The 21,597-nt window shown below is 44.9% G+C and overlaps 1 protein-coding gene across 2 annotated transcripts in view; it reads right to left on the reverse strand.

Annotated features, from left to right (window-relative positions):
* Positions 1–1,411: 1,411 nt before the first annotated feature.
* The window catches only part of dok7b (docking protein 7b), a 73,710-nt gene continuing 53,524 nt past the window's right edge, over positions 1,412–21,597 (reverse strand). The window contains exons 9-14 of one of the 2 annotated variants that reach the window (XM_080189760.1): positions 12,580–12,674; positions 11,689–11,758; positions 9,217–9,278; positions 7,239–7,296; positions 3,461–3,619; positions 1,412–2,116 (exon numbers count right to left, since the gene is read on the reverse strand). In XM_080189760.1, the coding sequence (XP_080045886.1) occupies positions 1,977–2,116; positions 3,461–3,619; positions 7,239–7,296; positions 9,217–9,278; positions 11,689–11,758; positions 12,580–12,674 (584 nt within the window). In that variant the 3' untranslated portion in view covers positions 1,412–1,976. The remainder of the gene's footprint in view (positions 2,117–3,460; positions 3,620–7,238; positions 7,297–9,216; positions 9,279–11,688; positions 11,759–12,579; positions 12,675–21,597) is intronic. The other variant, XM_080189761.1, reaches the window with a different exon arrangement.

Consider the following 21,597-nt stretch of genomic DNA (forward strand, 5'->3'; position numbering starts at 1 on the left):
AGACAACGGACGGGATTTTCCAACTGCACTCACCCCAAAAACCGGAAAATCCCACCTGAGATCCACAAACCTTTGCATGTTCTGCCCCCACCTCACGCCCTCCAGCTACGATTTTCATGGCGGGCGGGTCGGGAAAACTCCCTCCCAATGACTTTGATCTACCCAATATTTGCTCTGTCATCTTGTACTCAAATAAAGGGGTTGTTTCCAGCAGGCAGAGAAATGCCAAGCAAACTCATTCATTTCCCATCCACTGACATCACCAACAGTTACTTCAAGATTTTGGAACTGTGCCCTCAAAGTTTCAAGTGGTTAAGCTAACTGACCACAGACCCAAAGACTCCCAAACAATACAGTGGCATCTGCATCACCACAGATGTGACTATTGTGGTCACGTTACACCATAAACAGAATTAAAAATATATATATGTATTGTATGAATATATATTTTACCTGGGCCAATCAATTGAAAACTTATCATACCAATAATTCTGGGCAATGTGCACTGCAGAGTTAAATATAAATCAACCATTGCATACTGGATAAAAGCAAATTACTGTGGATGCTGGAATCTGTCACAGCTTGCACTCTGATTTCAGCTTCTCTGCTATTTGGCCATTCACAGCCTTTATTCTCTCTATGGGCTGCCATTAGCAGCCTTTTCCCTTGTTTCTGTGGCAATGACTCACCTTTCATTCCCTCACCCTGCAGTATAAATATCTCCCACTTTCTATGCCTTTTAGCTTTGACAGAGGGTCATCTGGATTCAAAACGTCGGCTCTTTTCTCTCCTTACAGATGCTGCCAGACCTGCTGTGATTTTCCAGCATTTTCTCCTCCGGCAACCACTGCACGCCTTAGCTTGATCGAGATTTGGCGCAGGCATTTCTGTTGAGGGTTTGTTAAGGGGACGCCAATCTCCTTCCTCAAGGCTGTGTGGGCAAAGTTGCTGAAGTGTAGAATATAACACCCCCACCTCTCCCAACACCTGCCTCTCGCAGCCAGACCCAAAAGTAGTACACCAAAAAGATACAAGAGGCACAGAACCAGTATGCACTCGAGACTCTAACCACATACCAGCATTGCCCATCCAGACTTAGAAAGGGTGAGGGATTAGGCAGACACTGACTCGAGTCACATTCCAGTGGACTAAGTTTTAACTTGGACTTCCAAAAGGAAGAGTGCGTGCTCATCTTTAAACAATTCCATTGCTAATTATAGCTTTGGCATTACTGAGGCCTGACAGCTCTTAATTAAAAAGACAAAAAAACAAATTGTGGTTCCTTTTCTTCCCCTCCAATTAGCGAGGGGTTTACCTCATGAGCAATTGAAACCACACAGTCCATGACGTTGCCTGGTTCGATCCCACCCCCCACCCCCCCCCCCCCACCCCGCCTCCTATCTGTGTTGAGTTAGCCGGCAGGACAGGAAGGGGCACTATAAATCGGCCTCCATACTTCCAAAATGGGGTGGGTGATGGAAGCGGAAAATCAACTCCTGATTGTGATCCAGCTGCCCACTGAAAGGCAAGAGGAAGAAGGGGATCAGGATCAGCTGTGAGGCCACCCACTTTTTGCGGACCAACAGCTTGCTGATTCTCAGTGCTGAGGCCCACTTTTCAAGAACAGGTAAGGTACCAAAGAGCGGCCCGCACCCATGGTCCTGTACCCTAAGCAAGGAGTCCAACACATTCAAGAGAGTGAAGGCAAAGAGAAAAACAGAATCTAACCCAGGAGAGTGGTCGAAAACATAATCCTTGCCGTCAATACGTTGCAGAAAATACTCAAGTCTGATCAACTCTTCGGGCCTGCTCACTGTCAAAAAGAGCGTCCTGGAGCGTCAGAGCCACAGTTCAATGTCAACATTAGAAGTTCCATCACCGGTCTTCCAAGGCACCCAGACTCTGCCTGTCAATGCGCTCCAGTCCTGAATGAAAGAAAAGATAAAATTCTCTGTGGAGGCCCACAGCCTGGCTGATCACTGCGGCGCTGGCCCTTTCCTCTTTTGTTCCAGCTCCTGTAACCGCTCCTCCCGGTGTTGGGCGTGCTGAGTCCCCACCTTATGAGCAGTTTCTGTGGCCGTGATGTCGATCTGTGCATACTTGGAAGAGCTCGCTCCTGCAGGAGACAAACAAGTGTGATCACCAGCTAAACAAAGTCAAATTTTTCAAACCCCAACCATTAAACATCACATGGCCTCCCCGAATCAATGACCCCTAAAGTGCAGAAGGCGGCTATTTGGCTCATCGAGTCTACATCGACTCTCCAAAAGAGCATCCCAGCCAGATTCTCCCCTTCACCCTTTCTCCACAAACCTTTGCATTTACCACGGCCAATTTGCATGACCAGCACATCTTTGGGCTGTGTGAGGACACTGGAGCACCTGGAGGAATCCCATGCAGACATGGGGAGAACGTGCAAACTCCACACAGACAATCACCCAAGCCAGGAATCGAATCCGGGTCCCTGGTGCTGTGAGGCTGCACTGCTAACCACTGTGCCACTCCACACCAATTTTAAAGTAAAGTTGAAAATTATTTATTGTCACAAATAGGCTTACATTAACACTGCAGTGAAGTTACTGTGAAAATCCTCTAGTCACCACACTCCGGCACCTGTTCAGATGCACTGAGGGAAAATTTAGCATGGCCAGTGCATCTCACCAGCACATCTTTGGACTCAATCAATGGACTAAACCCATCTGTTTTTTGGAGAAATGCCAGCAGATCTCCCACATGATAGTTTGAGTGATTATTGCTTGCAATGGACAAAGTATTATTCTGCTAGTGATTTCTATTTTTCCATCCCTGAGATTCTCTTCTCTCTTGTTGTGCAGTATTGGGCTGGTTGAGAGTGGGCCAGTTCGCTTGATTCCTCGGCGGCTGTTTGGGTGCACTGAAGGAGAATGTAGCACGCCCAATGCACCTAGCCAGCATGTCCTTCGGATTGTGGGAGGAAACCGAAGCACCCAGAGGAAACCCACGCAGATACGGGGAGAACATGCAGACCCCGTATAGACAGTGACCCAAGCTGGGAATCGAATCTGGATCCCTGGCACTGGTGTTAACCATTGTGCCACCATAGTACCCGGCAGTTAGAAGTGGTTTGAGTTCTAACTCTTTTTTTGGTAACCATTCTGATAAGACAGTCAGAACCATCTGAAGTTTGAACTTCCCAGGCCAACCTTACCTGTATATGGTATCATAGTTTATAAACTTAAAATGATAAGTGCCCATTCAACTATCTACTATTGGCAACATATATGGCAAAATGGTTGGCAGATTAGAGGATTCCTCAGCGCACATTTGGAGTATCCTCCCAGTTACAGCATACTGGAGCTTGGCAGTTATGTCCCTATGTGGAGTTAAATATAAGTAGGAACACTCAGCTCCCTAACAGAGAGGTGTGAAGAAGGAAGACTAAAGCATAGAATTGAGGTGCAGTAATGTCATGCTAGTTTACCTCGAATGGCGGGGCTGGGCTCCTGGAGTTCGAGTTCCATATAATGGAGCTGTTTCTTCGATGCCGGGCTCACTGGGATATTGACGTACGTTGCTCCTTCTGTCGGACGAGGTCTGTCGCTCCCAGAAATAAGCTCCAGTGGGTAAGCAAACGCCCCTCCTGAATAACACAGAAGAGTAGGTTGGAGGCTTTTCTTTTACTTACTCCAGTAGATTGAGAATCAGTAAAATGTGGAATGCTTGTTTTTTTTCCAGACACATGATGGCCAGAATTCTCACCCTGCCAGCGAGAATGGAGAATTTAGGCGCTCAGCCAAACCTCCATTCACTGCAGCGAGACTGGAGAATCCCAGCTGCGGGCAAGGTCAGAGAATCCAGCCCAATAAAACCAGGGAATACAGAACTGTATCTTGTATATAATTATTGGTCTTCTTCACAGTTTCTTTTGTTTTCCCAATTACTGAAATTAAGTTTTCAATTTCCTCAACATTTATGGTCCTCCAGAATCGTTTGTGCTTCATCAATGCTAGTTTCATGCATGTTCCACCCAACTCTATAATCTCCAGGAAAACATAGAAACTAGAAGCAGGAGTAGGCCATTCGGCCCTTCAAGCCTGCTCCGCCATTCATTTTGATCATGGCTGATCATCAAAATCAATATCCTGATCCCCCTTCCCCCCATATCCTTTGATCCTTTTAACCCCAAGAGCTATATCTAATTTCCTCTTAAAATCAGACATTTTGGCCTCAACTACTTTCTGTGGTGGTGAATTCCACACATTCGCCACTGTCTAGGTGAAGAAATTTCTCCTCACCTCAGTTCTAAAAGGTTTACTCCTTATCCTCAAACTATGATGCCTAGTTCTGGATTCCGCCACCATTGGGAACATTCTTTCTGAATCTACCCTGTCTAACTCTGTTAGAATTTTATAAGTTTCTATGAGATCCCCTCTCAGTCTTCTGAACTCCAGTGAATAGAATCCTAACTGACAAAGTTTCTCCTCACATGACAGACCTGCCATCCCAGGAATGAGCCAGGTAAATCTTCACTGTACTCCCTCTATAGCAAGGACATCCTTCCTCAGATAAGTACACCAAAACTGCACACAATACACCAGTTGTGGCCTCACTAATATCCTATACAATTGCAGCAAAACATCCCTATCCCTAAACTCAAGTATTCTCGCTATGAAGGCAAACAAACCATTTGCCTTCTTTACTGCCTGCTATAGCTTTGTGCTTACTTTCAGCGACTGATGCACAAGGACTCCAAGTTGGGAAGTGTGGGTGGAATCAGTGGATGGGGGGCTGGTTTGCGTGATGGACAGGGCTATGTAGCAACACTTCGTAGTTTTTTTACTATCTTGGGTAGAGCAAGTGCCATACCAAGCTGTCACACATTCGGAAAGGATGCTTTCTATGGTGCATCTGTAAAAATTGGTGAGATTCATAGCTGGCATGCCAAATTTCCTTAGCCCCCTGAAAAAGTAGAGGTTTTGGTGGGCTTTCTTAACTATAGCTTCAGCATGGAGGGATCAGGGCAGGTTTTTGGTGATTTGGTCACCAAACTCTCAACCGTTTATGCTTTGAACAGAGTCAGAGTACAGTGGACAAAACACCCTCAGAATTGCAGCAATTGTTGAAGTTAACCTTCAGGTTGTTGCTAAAAATTCACTGACATAATCACAAATGTAAAACTTCCCCACGAGCCAGCACAATCAGGCAGCATCACAGAATGTAACTGTTTCTTTCTTATTTCCGATAAAGGTCATTACTCGATATATTGAAGAGTGACAACCCTAATACCATTTCATCACAGTTGGAAACTAAACTTGGCAGTGTTCAGTGTTCAGGCTGGGAGTAAATGGACTCCAAATCACTGAAAATGACATTCAAAAATCTATACTGAACCATTTAATAGTTTGTTTAGGATACACTAATCAGTTTATTAAAATATTCCCTGATTTGTCACAGGTCTGGAGGGCCAAAGGGCCTGTTCCTATGCTGTAATTTTCTTTGCTGTCTTAGGAAGTATTTAAAACCTACCTTCTAGTGCGTGGGTACCTAAGTAGACAAACAGAATTTGTGGAGCCTCCCAAAGCCAACTCAATTCATAGAATCCCTACAGTGCAGAAGGAGGCCATTTGGCTCATCAAATCTGCACCAACAACAGTCCCGCCCAGGCCCCATCTTTGTAGCCCCACATAATCCCCTGACGTTAAGGGGCAATCCCACTGAGAACTGTTCCCCATAATCCCAAGTGTTACCCTGCTAATCTCCCTAACCTACACATCATGGGACACTAAGGGGCAATTTATTGTGGCTAATCAACCTAACCCACACGTCTTTGGACTGTGGAAGGAAACTGGAGCACCCGGAGGAAATCCACTCAGACACAGGGAGAATGTGCAGACTTCACACAGACACTAACCCGAGGCTGGAATTGAACTCAGTTCCTGGTGCTGTGAGGCCTCAGTGCTAACCAATGTGCCACCACTGCGCTGTCCTTGAACAGTCAGTTTGTCGTACATGATTTGCCTTTAACTATTCCGTATTGACTGTCAGGCTGTTCGCCCGATCAGTCAATGTCAATATTTATACTCAATTAGAATCTCCTCTAGTCTGTCCCTTCATCTAAATCTGTAATAGTAACTCTCCATTTCTTCTTCAGAAGTTTATATAGTCCCCCCCTTAAATGTGTCTATCATTTACTTTAACAATTCCCAGAGAGAGTGAGTTCCAAATTCTTACCATTCTTCTTCTGAATTCCTAATTGTATTTTCCAAAATAAATCACTCCATCCATCTCTGTGTTAACTTTCAGCAGACATGCATCTGCTACTTATCAGACTGGCCAGAATTCTCCGATCTCATACGCCCCACTATCACTGCCAGCGAGAATGGATAATTTGGAGCTCAGCCAAATCTCTGTTCACTGCAGCAGGACTCGAGAATCCCAGCCACGAGCAAGGTCAGAGAATTCCAGCCACTGTCCTTAAAATTTTTATTTATTAATGTCACAAATAAGGTTTACATTGACACTGCAATGAAGTTACTGTGAAAATCCCCTAATCACCACACTCCAGCGCCTGTTCGGGTACACTGAGGGAGAATTTAGCATGGCCATTGTGCCTAACCAGCACATCTTTCAAACTGCGGTAAGAAACTGGAGCACCCGGAGGAAACCCACACAGACATGGGGAGAATGTGCAAACTCTGCACAGACCCAAGCCAGGAATCAAACTCGGATCTCTGACATTGTTAACCACTGCAGTGCTAGCCACTGTGCCAGCCTGTTGCCCCTGTTGTTCCATGTTACAACTGATTTTTGATTATTAATTTTTTCCCACCACCTAACATTCAGCAATTTGGCCTTTAATCCTCTGGTTTATATCAATTCTCTTTTTGTTGTGATTCCCCCAGTCCTCTGGCACCACCCCAGTATCTGCAGAGGATTGGAAGATCAGAAGAGGCCGGAGCCTTTGCCTTTCCCACCCTCTATTCCCTGGAATGTATTCCATCCGGACCAGGTAGCTTTTCTGTATTGAGGAGTGCCAGTCTCCATTTTTACCCTATCCAATTTCTCCAGCCACTCCTTTATCATAAAGACAACAACAGCCTCTGTTTCTGCAAAGACAGATGCAAAGTACTTACTTGGTACCTCAGCCTTAACCACCCCGCCCCCACCTTCCCCCCCAGCACCCTTCCACACTCTGACCCCCCACCCCCTACCCTGATCTCAACTAGCAGATGTACTTGTAGTCACTTTGAAGTGTTTACCGGGTAATTTCTTTGTGTCAAAGCTGCCTGGACCTTCATCTTCTGGAAAGCCTTTCTCCTGAAAACACAAAGGTTAGACAGATATTTGAGTTATCCTAGCACAGAAAGAGGCTATTTGGCCCACTGAGCCTATGTCATTCATGGAACTGGGGTGAGCAGCAGAGTTATAGCTCCGAAATTGCAGCAGTATACCAGTTCTGTCTGAGAGGTGCTGATCAGCTTGGTAACTGTCGCTTGGTTTTGCTCAGACAGTATTTCTCATAGCTTAAGAGGCAACATCTCAACCTTGAGTCACATTTTCAATGGAGGGATTAACGTTGCTCTTACAAAATCTCGTACCCTCCCCACTCCCCCTCTCCTGAAGTGCATTTGCCATGGTCTTGGTGGCTTAAATGCCCTTTAACTCTTGAACTCCCTAAATAGTATTTTGGAAAAAACTTTATCACGTGGCTCGCAGTGGTTCAAGAGGATAGTCCACCTTCTCAAGGGCAACCAAGGATGGGCAATCGATGATGATGATGATGGGCCTTGCACATCCCACGGAAGAACAAGTTGAAAACTTAATATGATTCTTAAAATGGTCCTACAATCTCCTAAGGTATTTCTGAGATTGGGCACCCCTCCCTGGCAGAACGGGAGACCCCATTCATCATTGTCATCACAAAGGGTCTAACACACTGGATAACGAAAGTAAAATCTACAACACCGCTTCCAACAATTAGATGCAGGGATGCAGTGAAGGCACCCACATTGACTGGTGAAGCCTTCAGCCAAATCGCCAACGCACCAAAGAATCAGCTACTGTGCCAGGACCTTCCAGTCCGCAACACAGAGGCGATAGCCTAGTGGTATTATCACTAGACATTTAATCCAGAAAGTCAGCTAATGTTCTAGGGACCCAGGTTCAAATCCCACCATGGCAGGTGGTAGAATTTGAATTCAATAAAAAAAATCTGGAATTAAGAATCTACTGATGACCGTGAAACCATTGTTGATTGTCGGAAAAAGCCATCTGGTTCATTAATGTCTTTAGGGAAGGAAATCTGCTGTCCTTACCTGGTCTGGCCTACATGTGACTCCAGGGTCACAACAATGTGGTTGACTCTAAACTGCCCTCCAGTTTAGGAGGGATGGGCAGTAAATGCTGGACAGCCATGTTCCATGAATGTATATAAAAGAATTCAGTTTTCCAATCAGTGATGGGACACCATCAATATCTTTACCTGGTCAACTAAACTGAAGCAAAAGACAGCTCTTAAAAATGCTGTCCTTGTATCTGAGGACACTTGCAGGGGGGGTGTCAAAGGGCTTACAGCTCAATATCATTTTCTGCAGAACACTAATCAACACATTTACCGAAAGAAAGACTAGTCATTATGTGTCTGGAATGAGCTGCCAGAGGTAGTAATAGAGGCGGGTACAATTTTGTCTTTTAGACAGTTACATGGGTAACATGGGTATAGAGGGATATGGGCCAAATGTGGGCAATGTTGGGACAAGCTTAGAAGTAAAAAGAAAACCGGCGACATGGACAAATTGGGCCAAAGGGTCTGTTTCCATGCTGTAAACCTCTATGACTCTATGACCGAGGGAGAATTTGGCACGGCCAATGCACCTAACCAGCACATCTTTCGGCCTGTGGGAGGAAACTGGAGCAAACGGAGGAAATCCACGCAGATACAGGGAGAACGTGTAGACCCCACACAGGCAGTGACCCAATCCAGGAATCGATCGCTGGCGCTGTGAGGCAGCAGTGCTAACCATTGTATCGGCCCTGCCAGAGACGCCTACATCCCAAGAAAGAATAAAGATTAAAAAAGAAGCTTGGGTTGCTGAATGACGCAGGGCTTGGGGGGTGGGGGGGCACGCGGTTGCGGGGGGGTGGGGTAGTGGGTGCGATGGGGAATGATACTTTGATTCTAATGGGAATGTGCATTGTATCGCCGCTCACTTCCATCCGCCTGATTGTAGCACTTACCTTTTTCTGTTTAAGACCCACAATATCCAGGGGTGCCCCTTGTGCTCGGTGAAGCTTCATACCTGTGAGAAGAAAACAACAGAAGCAAGGTAAGCAACTGCTAAGTTACAAAGTGTCTGGAATGGGCGGTTAGAGGAGAGAGAGGTTGCCATCAGCTGGGAGGTTTTCCTGCTCCACCTTGGATTTGATCCAGGCTTGGGACAATCCCAGTACAAGGTTACAGCAACAGTACAGAAAATCCCGGAGGAAATTCAAAATTCAGACCTCTTTTGCTGGTTACTAATATTTGGTCTGATGCATCTAATGGAATTTCCATTCAAACTCTCTATGCCCACAGAATACAGCTTCTACTGCTTAACATGACCAGGTTTAAAACAGTCAGTTGCCCACCTTGACTACAATGTGATAACCTTTTGCCACATACATTAACGTTAAGATGAAAAGTTGTCAGTTTTTGCACATTAAGTGCTCCAATTCATTTGTGGTCACTCACCAGACCTTGTTCAGGTGCACTGGATAAAGCACAAAGAAAAATACAGCACAAGAACAGGCCCTTCAGCCCACCAAGTCTGTGCCGATCATGATGCCCTAACTAAACTAAAAAAAAATTCTGCCCTTACTCAGTCCATATCCCTCTATTTCCGCCCTATTCATGTACCCATCCAAATGTCTCTTAATTGTTTCTAACGTCCCTGCGTCCACTAACTCCTCTGGCAACACGTTCCTGGCACCCACCACTCTCTGTGTGAAAGACTTCCCTCGTACATCTCCCTTAACTTTCCCCCTTCACCTTGAACCTGTGCCCCTTTATAATTGACACGTCCACCTTGGGAAAAAGCCTCTGACTATCCACCCTGTCTATGCTTCTCATAATTTTGTAGATTTCTGTCAGGTCTCCCCTCAGTCTCCGTCTTTCCAGTGAAAACAATCCTAGTTTACTCAACTGCTCCTCATAGCCAAAACCCTCAAGACCAGGCAACATCCTGGTGAACATTCTTTGCACTCTCTCCAAAGCGTCCCTGTCCTTCTGGTGACCAGAACTGCATGCAATACTCCAAATGCGGCCTAACCAAGGTTCTATATAGTTGTACTGTGAATGTGAGAGCAAGCAGGAGCAAAAAGCAGCTCAGGGAATCTGAGAATGACAGGGGCACAGAGGTTAGCCCTGCTGCCTCACAAGGCCAGGGACCTGTATTCGATTCCTGGCTCGGGTCACTGTCTGTGTGGAGGTTGCACAGGAGGTTACTGATGGTCATGTTCCATGAAGAATGTGCGGGTTAGGTTGATTGACCATGGTGAGTTTGCATGTTCTCCCTGTGTCTGCGTGGGTTTCCTCCGGGTGCTCTGGTTTCCACCCAGTCTGAAAGACACGCTGGTTAGTTGAATTGACCAAACTGGTGCCAGAGGGTGGTGACTAGGGGAATTTCACAGTAACTTAATTGCAATGTTAATGTAAGCCTTACTTGTGACTAATAAATAAACTTTAACTTTACATAATGTGGCCCATTAGGTCTGCACTGCTTCTTTGCAAAGGTTATCCATTTACCTGCATGCCCCTCTTTCGACAGAGCAGAATGTTACAATTTGATTCTACCTCCACTGCCCTTCCTGGCAGTGTGTTCCAGAGCAACATAATACATGGAGCAAGAAACCATCAATCCCTCAGCTGCTGTCTGCTCCTTTTGCCAATTCTCCTAAATCGCCACTCCACCTAGCGAAGCATGTTCTTCCTCATCAAAAGTTTGACCGCCTCTGTTAAATTTCCCTCTTACCTTCTCTGTTCCAAGTAGAACAACTCCAGCCTTTCCAGTCTCTCCATATAGCTGAAGTCCCTGGTAGCACAGAAGTTCAATGACATGTGCTTAAAGCTGATCTAATCCCCTCAGAGTGGTGTAGGGTTACAATTTGTACTGACTTTGAAGAAAGTTGCAGGTAGCAGTGGAGCTGAAAACAAGCAGGGTGACTCTCACTGGACAGAGGAACATTCTTGTTACTGTAATAATGTAATCAAATTGTACTTGCCATCATGTACGGTGAGCAAATTCCATCTGCACAAACAGATAAGCAGTGTAAACTGCAATTAATCTTTTTTACTCATTTAAGGGATGTGAGTGTCACTGGCTGGGCCAGTATTTATTGCCCATCCCTAACTGCCCTTGAACTGAATGCCTTACTGGGTCATTTCGGAAAGCACTTGAGAGTCATTGCTGTGGCTCTGGAGCTATATGTGGGCCAGACTAGGTAAGGATGGCACATTTCCTTTCCTAAAGGACATTGGTGAACCAGATGGGTTTCTAACAACAATCGACAGTGGTTTCACAGTCACTTTTTGAATTCAAATTTCACCAACTGCCATGCTAGGATTTGAACCTGTGTTCCCAGAACGTTACCCTGAATCCCTGGATAGCTAGTCCACTGACAATACCAATACGCCACTGCTTCCCCTGTAAACGTAACAATGAAGTGTTGTACCTTCTCCCTCTGCAAGTAGTTTTTGTTGTCCACAGCTGGCCATGTATTCATATCCACTGCCTTTCTCTAACTGTAAGTCAAAACATAGGAGCCATTAGCCAAGGAAAATTACCTTCATGGTCAATGGTTCAGGTGTTTCCTCAAAGGTGTTTACTCAAAGTTAATAACAGAAACATATTATTTCCAACCCCCCAGAATCCCTGCAAATTTTTCCTTTTCAACTCATTATCCAGCACCCCTTTGAAAGTTACTGTTCAATCTGCTTCCAACTCCCTTTCAAACGTTACATTCCTGATCACAAAAGCTCACTATATTTAAAATAATAAAAGTAAAATAATAAAAGCCCATCTTTTCTCTTTTCTATCATTGAGGCACTGTGTATTTCCAGCAGGTTCTGTTCCATTAGATGTGTTATTTTACTGTGTGGTTTTTTTTCCCAAATTATTTTAAATTCCAAAATTTGTCAACAAACAGTTCACAAATGAACAATGCAGTTTAAATACTGCTGAAAAAGAGAGACGTGTTCCTGAAACCTTTGACCTTGCAATCATCAGGACAAATGCAAGAATGCCAAATTTCAAATAACCACCACAATTTATACTACTGGAGAAAAGGATGCTAATTGGGTTGGCAAGAGAATTGGCCATGGTATTGCAAACCAATAAGCACCTTTCTTCTCCTATGGTATAAATTGTTGTGATGATTTGAAATTTGGCATTCCGTTGTTTGTCCTGATGAGTGCCAAATGAAAAACTTTGACAGCATGTCTCTCTTTTGTCAGCAATATTCAACTCCTGTTCTACCAAGTGAGTGTTGATACAATTTAACTTAATGATAGAAGGCCCATTCTTTGACCCCCCTCTCCAAGTACAAACTCTTTCTATGTCTCACCTCCGACTGTTTCTCTGCTGGTAGAGCCTCCATGAACTCGTACATCTGTCCTGCCACCATCTTCAGCTTCTCCTCTTTTTTATTTGGCTTCTTATCTGTAGTAAGAGTGCATGGGCACAGGTGCGTGAGGTACCTTTGAAGGAAGGCTTTTCTTATACTCTTACAATTGGGGTTCATCTATTTGATTACCAATGTTCATCTCAACCTCCTCCCCATGCCAATTCCTTTCCCACTGTAACCTCAGGCTAACTCATGGCCAACCTCTACCACTGATATTCACCTTCACAAAGGGTTGACATTCAGTTTGATGTTAATCTGGCAACGACAGTGAGTCAATACAAAACTGCCAATTTCCATTCATTCCAATGAATATCGGACGATTTTCTATTATACTTGAAAACCTATCCCAGCAGATCATCAGCTACAAGAAGAGACCAGAGAAACTGAGACTGTTCTCCTTAGAGCAGAGATGGTTCAAGGGAAGACTTATTAGCGATCTTCAAAACTTTGAAAGAGTGAATGAGAAGTAATGTTTCCACTGGCAGGTGCCTCAATAACCAGGTAACACAGATTTAACAGTATCAACATAAGGTCCAGAGGCGAAGAGAATTTTTGTTTTAAAACACAGCAAGTCATAATGATCCAAAATTTATTGCCTGGAAAGGTGGTGGAAGCAGATCTAACTGGTTACTTTCAAAAGAGGGGGCATAGTTTTAGGGTAATCAAAGGGGAGTTGAGGAAAAAAATCAGAGTAGTGGGAATCCGGAATGCGCTGCCTGGGAAGGTTGTGGAGACCGGAAACGTTACAACCTTTAAAAGCACTTGGCTGAGCACTTGAGATATCATGGCATTCAAGACGTGGGACAAGTGCAGGAAAATGGGAATAGCACGTCTTTACTGGTAGTTATTGTCAGTGTAGACACAAGGAGCCGAAGGGCCTTTTCTGCACTGTTTGAGTCTATGCCTCATTCAAGGCTGGATGGGGCAGCACTGCAAAGCTTAGACCTGATCCATTGGTTGTGGAGTCGCTTATCTGTCTATTTACTTGATACTTCTGCTGTTTGGCATGCAAGTATTCCTGTAGCTGCACCAGCTTGGCACCTCATTTATTTTAGGTATGCCTGGTGTGGTTTGATGGTAATGGTTGAGTGGGGGATATGCCAGGTCATGTGGTGACAGATTGTGAATGAGTATAATTCTGCTGCTGCTGTTAGCCCACAGCGCCTCATGTATGCCCAGTCTAGAGTTGCTAGATCTGTTCAAAATCTATTAGTATGGTGGTAATGCCACACAACACAGTGGGGGCTACCCTCAATGTGAGGACATGACTTTGTTTCAAAGGACTGTGTAGAAAGAACAAAACAGCCCAGGAAACAGGCCCTTTGGCCCAACGAGCCCGTGCCGCCATTTTAACACCACCAGTCCCCCCTTCCACCCATGACCCTTTTCTATTGTTTTATGGCCATCCACATTGAAGGAAACTAATTTAGGGACTACCATCTGCTTGTGGACAGATGCACCTGCAAGTTGATGAGGATGAGGTCAAGTATGTTTTTCCCTCTTGATGGTTCCCTCAGCACTGCAACAGTCCCACTCAAGCAGCTCTGTCCTTTAGGACCCAGTCAGCTCAGTCTGTGGTGGTACTATTGAGCCACTCTTGGTGATGGACATTGAAGTACATTCTGCACTCTTGTCACCCTCAGTGCTTGGAGGAGTACTGATTCATCAGCTGAGGAGAGATATACTTGGTAATCAGCAAGAGGTTTCCTTGCTTATGTTTGACCAGAAGATACGAGACTTCATGGAGTCCAGACTCAATGTTGAGAACACCCAGGGCAAATTCTTCCCATGTACCATGGTGCCACCACCTCTGCTGGGTCTGCAGGTGGCACAGAACATACTCAAGGAATGGTGATGGCAGTGTCTGGTACATTATCTGTAAATTCTGTGAGTATGACTATGTCAGGCTATAGCTTGACTAGTCTGTGAGACAGCTCTCCCAATTTAGGAACAAGCCCCTAAATGTTAGTGAGGAAGACTTTGCAGGAATGAGAGTGAGTTTTGGATTTGGCTTTAGATGTATCACACAAAACAGGCCCTTCAGCCCATCTAGTCCATCTTAGCATTCCCTTCATTGCATCAAATAACTCTAATCCCATCTGCAGATCCAGATCCTTCTTGCTTTCCCCTTTGAGGTCAAATCACTTGCCAATATTTGTAATCAAAATTTGAGAGGTGCAGGGATCAAAGACTAACTGGTTAGCAGCCTTGCCGTTGTAACCCAACAGGGAGTCAACAACAGAAGCTGGGGAGGGTAGAAAACTAACAGGAAGAAGAAGTGTTTTGTTTAGGATTTTGTGAGTAAAATTAACTAAATTCTACAAAGGTCAATCATCAGTCCTAATCCTGAGTGCATGCCAAACAGATTGGATAGGATTAAAATTAAAGGGAATTACGGAAAATAACCATGCAGAAGAGAGAACTTGAAATAGAAGCACACAAGGAAAATACGGACACAGGAGACAAGTGTTGGGAGATTGTCTTTATTGTGGAGACAAAGAGGATATTATAAACAACACAGAAACCAGGAAACAAGATTGTGTCAGATTGAATACACCGTAAAGAGGCAGAGGAGAGGCAAGAAACCTAGAAAAGAATGAGAACAGCGAGGATACGATTAGGAAACAGGGTGAAGAAACACAGTAGATGATGAAGTGAGTCAAGAGACCAGCAGGTAATGGAGTGGGAGAGACACCAGCAGATAATGGAGTGAGAGGAGAGACCAGCAGGTAGTGGAGTGTTTGGAGAGGTCAGCAGGTAGTGAGGATTGATGGAGACACAAATAGGTTAAGGGTTCCCCTACACCTCAAATTTAAAATTCACTGCCTCATTAAGGCACTCATCCCTCCCTATCTCTATGCAACTTCTCTGTCTGTGTAAAAGCCCCAGACATTTGTGGTTTCAGGTCTGCTTCTTTTGAACAGTCCCCTTCCCTTTGCATCAAAACTGACAACCATGTCAGTAAGCAAGTTCCTGCACAAAATCTATACAAATCCCAATACAAATCCCTCCCTCTATCCCATCTTCCTCTTTTTTCCCTTCAAAACAGCATTTGAACCTCTCCTTGTTTCAATGTCCCTTTGGGTCTAACTATGCTTCTGTAACCCAACTAGGACATTTTAATATATAAATGCAAGTTGTAATGGCAACAATGGGGAAACCGGTTAGTGTTGTGAATTACGGAGATTCTAGTAGGCAGTGGGAATAGTGGAGATTGGGAGTAGGAATAGTAATGGGTATAGCGGGGATTGATTTATAATGGGAATAGCAGAGAGTCAGGGAATAGGATACCAGAGTTTCTGGTAAGTGGGAAGAGTGGAAAGTCTGATTAGTAATGAGACTAGCAAAGACTCTGGTTAGTAATGGGATTGGTTGAGACTTCAGTTCATAATGGAAATGGCATGTATTCTAGATGGTAATGAGAATAGTAAAACTCTGGTTAGAATGAAAAGAGTACAGACTTTGGATGGTAATGACTGTAGGAAAGGGGGGAGGATGGAGGTTTGTGAAAAAGTGTAATGATAAGTTGTTAAAGTAGCCAGTTTACCTTCATCCATTTCCCTTCTTTCAAACACCTCTGCCTTCAAAGCATTGTCATTGCTTGCAGCAAGCTCCTTGAATCCTCTCCCCCAGGCTGAAGGCTGGTGATCTTTCCAGTTCAGTTCAGTACTCGCTTGCTGCCTTCCTGGTGACCAGGTGCTGGACTTACTGCAGTTGGCATCCTTCACGGTGTATCTCCAGCAATCCCCACCAGGTTTGCAGCCCTCTGGCACACAGTGTTCTTGTACTGGGGCCTCTATGAACACATAAGGCTGTGCCATGGTGTTCGGACTATTCCCTGGGGTACCACAGTGACGGGTGACTGCACCCCCGGTCCCTGGGAACGTCCGTACCTTTCCGACAGTGGTGAGTAGCTTTCTTGAATCGTTGATGACATTGTAAGTGTCTCTTATGTTTCCCAGTTTTCTCCAAAGGTCATAGATTGAACCAAGACTGCGGCTTGAGCTCACCGTCCCTCTCTGTCCTGATTTGTGACGCTGCGCTGCGCTCATTGTTTCATACATGTCTTTCTCTGCAGGAGCAGAGCTGCCTTGACCACCTCTGTGGCCTGTGGCGTGGCTGAGCCATCCTCCCAACTGCTGGCTCCTTGCAAACGTTTTGCTGTGAGCTCTAAGCTCATCACAAACCGTCGCTCTGCGCTCCAGCGCCACGTTCAGTCTATCATCCATGGAATGGCTGCGGCTGAAGAGGTTTCTATCAGCACTAGAATCGTTCCAGGGAGCTGGGCATCTAGTCCCTGCTACACCAAGCTGACAGCTGCCCACATCTTTGAGGCACCTACTCCTGGTTTCCCACAATGTACCGTAGATGTCCCCGTCGCTGCTGTGCCAATTTCCACCTTGTTTAATCTGAGTTTGGCTGGAGCTCCTGGACATTCTTTGGAATTCCTTGTATTGGTTATTGCGTGGCGCAGTCAGCCCATACAGCTTATTGATACACGCCTTCTCTCTGCTTTCACTACCAGATCCTGCTCCATGACATATAAATAACCAAATAGACATTTTATAGAATATTGGACTCAACGGAAATCCGAGGGTGCAGAAAGGGAAGTTAAAACATTTATGCTAATCTTTATCTTTAGACCAATAATCTCTTTAAACGCATGTGAGTCAATAACCGTTCAAAAACAGTGAAACCTTACCCACAACATCAGGAGAATTCTCTGCATTTGCCAGAGTGAGTGAGATTTGCAATTCCACTAAAGATTACCAACACCATCTAGAACAAATCAACCCCTTTCATAGAAACATAGAAGATTGGAGCAGGAGGAGGCCATTTGGCCCTTTGAGCCTGCTCTGCCATTCATCACGATCATGGCTGATCGTCCAACTCAATAGCCTAAACCTGCTTTCTCCCCATAGCCTTTCATCCCATTCACCCCAAGTGCTATATCCAGCTGCCTCTTGAATACATTCAATGTTTTGGAATCAACTACTTCCTGTGGTAATGAATTCCACAAGCTCACCACTCTTTGGGTGAAGAAATGTCTCCTCATCTCCATCCTAAATGATTTACCCTCAATTTTCAGACTGTGACCACTGGTTCTGGTCTCCCCTGCAATCAGGATTATCCTCCCCACATCTACCCTGTCTAGTCCTGTTAGAATTTTATAGGTCTCTAAGAGACCTATTGTCCCAGATCATGGACAATGAATCTGCCATCTTAAAGGCCCACTCTCTCCACCATGCTTGCAACATGTCCCATGCTGTGGTTATTCACCAATGATCGTTCTGACAGCATCCCCAAAACCCACAACCACTACAACCCTGCAAAGACAACAGCCTCAGGGAAAACCATTACTCACCCTTCCAAGACCCATGCCTCATGCTTTGGATTATCACTGCCGGCTCAAAATTCTTGAGCTCCCTAATGTTCAGAATTGGGGGCTACCGTCATCCACACAGACTGCAATGGTTCAAAGCTAAACTTTAAAGTAGGATTACATTAACACTGCTGTGAAGTTATTGTGAAAATCCCCGAGTCACCACACTCCAGCACCTGTTCGGGTACACAGAGAGAATTTAGCAAGGCCAATGGACCTAACCAGCACGTCTTTCGGACTGTGGGAGGAAATCAGAGCTCCCGGAGGAAACCCATGCAGGCACGAGAAGAATGTGCAAACTCCACACAGACAGTGACCCAAGCTGGGAATCAAACCCTGGTCCCTAGCACTCTGAGGCAGCAGTGCGAACCACTGTGCCACCATGCCACCCCATTTTTACATTCTCATTGGCAATCAGAGATGGGCAAAAGATGCCAGCCTCGTCAGCAAAGGCAAAATCCCGTCAATGTGTGTAAAACAAAATCAGTTTTGAGACATCACAGCTGAGCCTTGTCAGAGGAAGATTGTGAGGCTGTTTGATGATATGGCCTAGTTATATTGTGCTTTCTCCCAATATCCAGAATTCTCACTTCAAGGCAGAGATCATGAATGGTGGAATTGCCGCAGGAACCCCAACTTGTTTTTGTTTACTCCTTCCCTAATCTAGTATCCGGAGAACAATTGTGAAGTGTTCAGTAGTGATCAGCACAGAATGTAAGGGTAAGAAAGTCTTGCTGTAATTGTATAGGGCCTTGCTGAGACCGCACCTGGAGTATTGCGTGCAGTTTTGGTCACCGTACTCAAGGAAGGATATAATTGGCCTACAGGGAGTGCAACAAATATATGCTAGTGACCCCTGGGATGAGAGACTGTATTAAATTTCCCGCTGTATTTCCCGCTTAGAAAGGATAGCAGGACTAGAGGGCACAGCCTCAAGATAAGGGGGGGTGCGCAGTTTAGATCGGAGTTGAGGAGGCACTTCTTCAGTCAAAGGGTGGTGAATCTCTGGAATTCACTGCCCATTGAAGTGGTGGAAGCTACCTCACTGAATACATTTAAGTCACAGGTAGATACGTTTCTGATATACGAGGGAATTAAGGGTTATGGGGAGAAAGCGGGAAAGTGGAACTGATCCACTTCAGATCAGCCATGATCTTATTGAATGGCGGGGCAGGCTCGAAGGGCTAGATGACCTACTCCTGCTCCTATTTCTTATGTTCTTATGTTCTAACAAGGAGAGATTGAGCCTGTTTTCTCCGAGAGTTGATCTCATTAAAATGAAGAGACTTCTGAGAGGGTTCAACAGGGGAGCTGCGGAAGGACAGTTTCCCCAACCAAGGATGTGAGATCAGTCATTTTGGATCGAAGTAAGGAGAAATTTCTTCACTTGGAGGTTCTAAATCTTTGGAATTCTCCACCTCAACCCCAGGGGCTGCGACTCTTCAGCAGAGAATTATACTGAAGACTGAAATTAAAGGTTTTTGGACAGTAAGAAAATCAAGGGTTATGGGGTCAGGGCAAGGAAGTGGACTGAGGTAGCTATGATCTTACTGGATTGTGGAGCAGTCTCAAGGAGTCGTAGCACATTTTTTTTATTCTGGCCAGCATTCGTTGCACATCCCTACTTGCCCGAGGGCAGTCAACCACATTGTTGTGTCTCTGGAGTCACGTGTAGGCCAGACTGGGTAAGGGTGGTAGCTTTCCTTCCCTAAAGGGCATTAATGAACCAGATGGATTTCATGGTCATCAGTAGATTCTTAGTTCCAGCATCTGCCATGGCAGGATTCGAACCCAGGTCCCCAGGACAATTCAACTCATTTGCCATGATGGGGGGTTTGGGTTATGGGGAGGTTTACCTACATTCTCCACATTAAGAGACTGTGTCAAAGAACTTTCACTGTGAATGGAAGATTCTATATTCTGCCCCCTGAAATTATTTGACACAGCTTTTGTTGTTTTTCGAATAACCCCAAAATCTGTATCAAATTCCCTTTGATCTATTTAAAAGTCTGGTTGCGCACAGCAAACTCTCAACACAAGGTGAGAAAACAAGGCCGTAAGTTGATGTATTGGATTAGGTTACTCCGTTTAATCATCATCACCCTTCTATAACTGCTGAGGGAATGCACCCAGAGTGTCCCCGACAGCATGTGGCTTTGATATTTGATAACATGTGTGTCACAACATATTAATGTATTGCCCTGGAGGACATTCAGAAAGCAGCTCGCACTTAAAGCATCACAAAATATCCTGAGGCAATTAGCAGGAGGCGGAAACTCAAGCAACTAATGAAGACTTTGATTTATATAATGTCAGTTACGGCCTTAGCATGTCCTTAAGTGCTTTATGGCCAATGAATGGCCAGTGAAGGGGCAGCACAATGGTTAGCACTGCTGCCTAACCGCACCAGGGTCCAGGTCCGATTCCCGGCCTTGGATCACTGTCTGTGCAGAGACTGCAAGTTCTCCCCCGTGACTGTGTGGATTTCCTCCAGGTGCTCCTATTTCTTCCAACAGTCTGAAAGACATGCTGGCTAGATGCATTGGCCATGCTAAATTCTCCCTCAGTGTACACGAACAGGCGCTAGAGTGTGGCAACTAAGGGGTTTCCACAGCAGTTGCAGTGTTAATGTTAGCCGACTTGCAATGCCTGTATTTCTCTCTTCAGAGTTGGAGACTGGGATCTGCCAGGATATAAATCTCTTTCTCTGAGATTCTGCTATTTGGGCTGGATATTTCTCTGGGAGTGATTGTATGAGAGTCAGAAGACAGGTGTATGTCTGGATCTCTGTTCCAGAGGTGTTAAAAGGCTGGAAGTTGAGCATCCCTGTAATCATATCTGTTTTGAAGCTAACTAGTTATGAAGAAGGTGTTTATGTCTGTGGGGATTCCGCTAAATTGGAACAATTGAGATAACTAGCTGTTAAAAATTATATTTTGTCATGTTTAAGTATTTTAATTAGTAAAAGTGATGCTAATTCTTATTGTTACATTCTAACTGTGCTGTTAAAAAATAATGTTTGCTTTACTTCCAAGTGGGCCATTTGAACCAAACTTGGAGTGAAACATCTTATGCCCACCCTCATGCCTAAATAAAAAAGGTGCGGTCAAAACTGACTTCATAATATACCTTGGAGATTCTGATCTGATCCCGAACAAAACAAACTGAAAGAAATTAAAAACACGCAGTAAGTTTTTTATATAATAATGGAAAATTTTGACATTCCATAAATACAAAATTACCTTCACAGGGATAGCGAGGGTGTGGGCGGGCGAGGGTGCAGGAAGGCGAGAGCATGGGAAGGCGAGGGCGCGGGAAGGCGAGGGCGCGGGAAGGCGAGGGCGCGGGAAGGCGAGGGTGCGGGAAGGCGAGGGAGTTTAGAAGTAGTTATAAAATTTTACATTTTACAGTTTGTACACCTTTAAAATTCCTGTTAAATCTTCATCAATAAAGTTTAAATTTGTCCAGGGTTTTTGTAGTCAGACTAACATCTTAAAAGTGGAAGCCATCATTAATTCATTGTTCCCTACTGATTACAGCCTAACAGTGCACGTTTCAGAAGTTTCTGCCAGTTA

This window comes from Carcharhinus amblyrhynchos, chromosome 5 (genome assembly GCF_965287045.1).
Source record: "Carcharhinus amblyrhynchos chromosome 5, sCarAmb.v2.hapA, whole genome shotgun sequence".
NCBI lineage: Eukaryota > Metazoa > Chordata > Chondrichthyes > Carcharhiniformes > Carcharhinidae > Carcharhinus > Carcharhinus amblyrhynchos.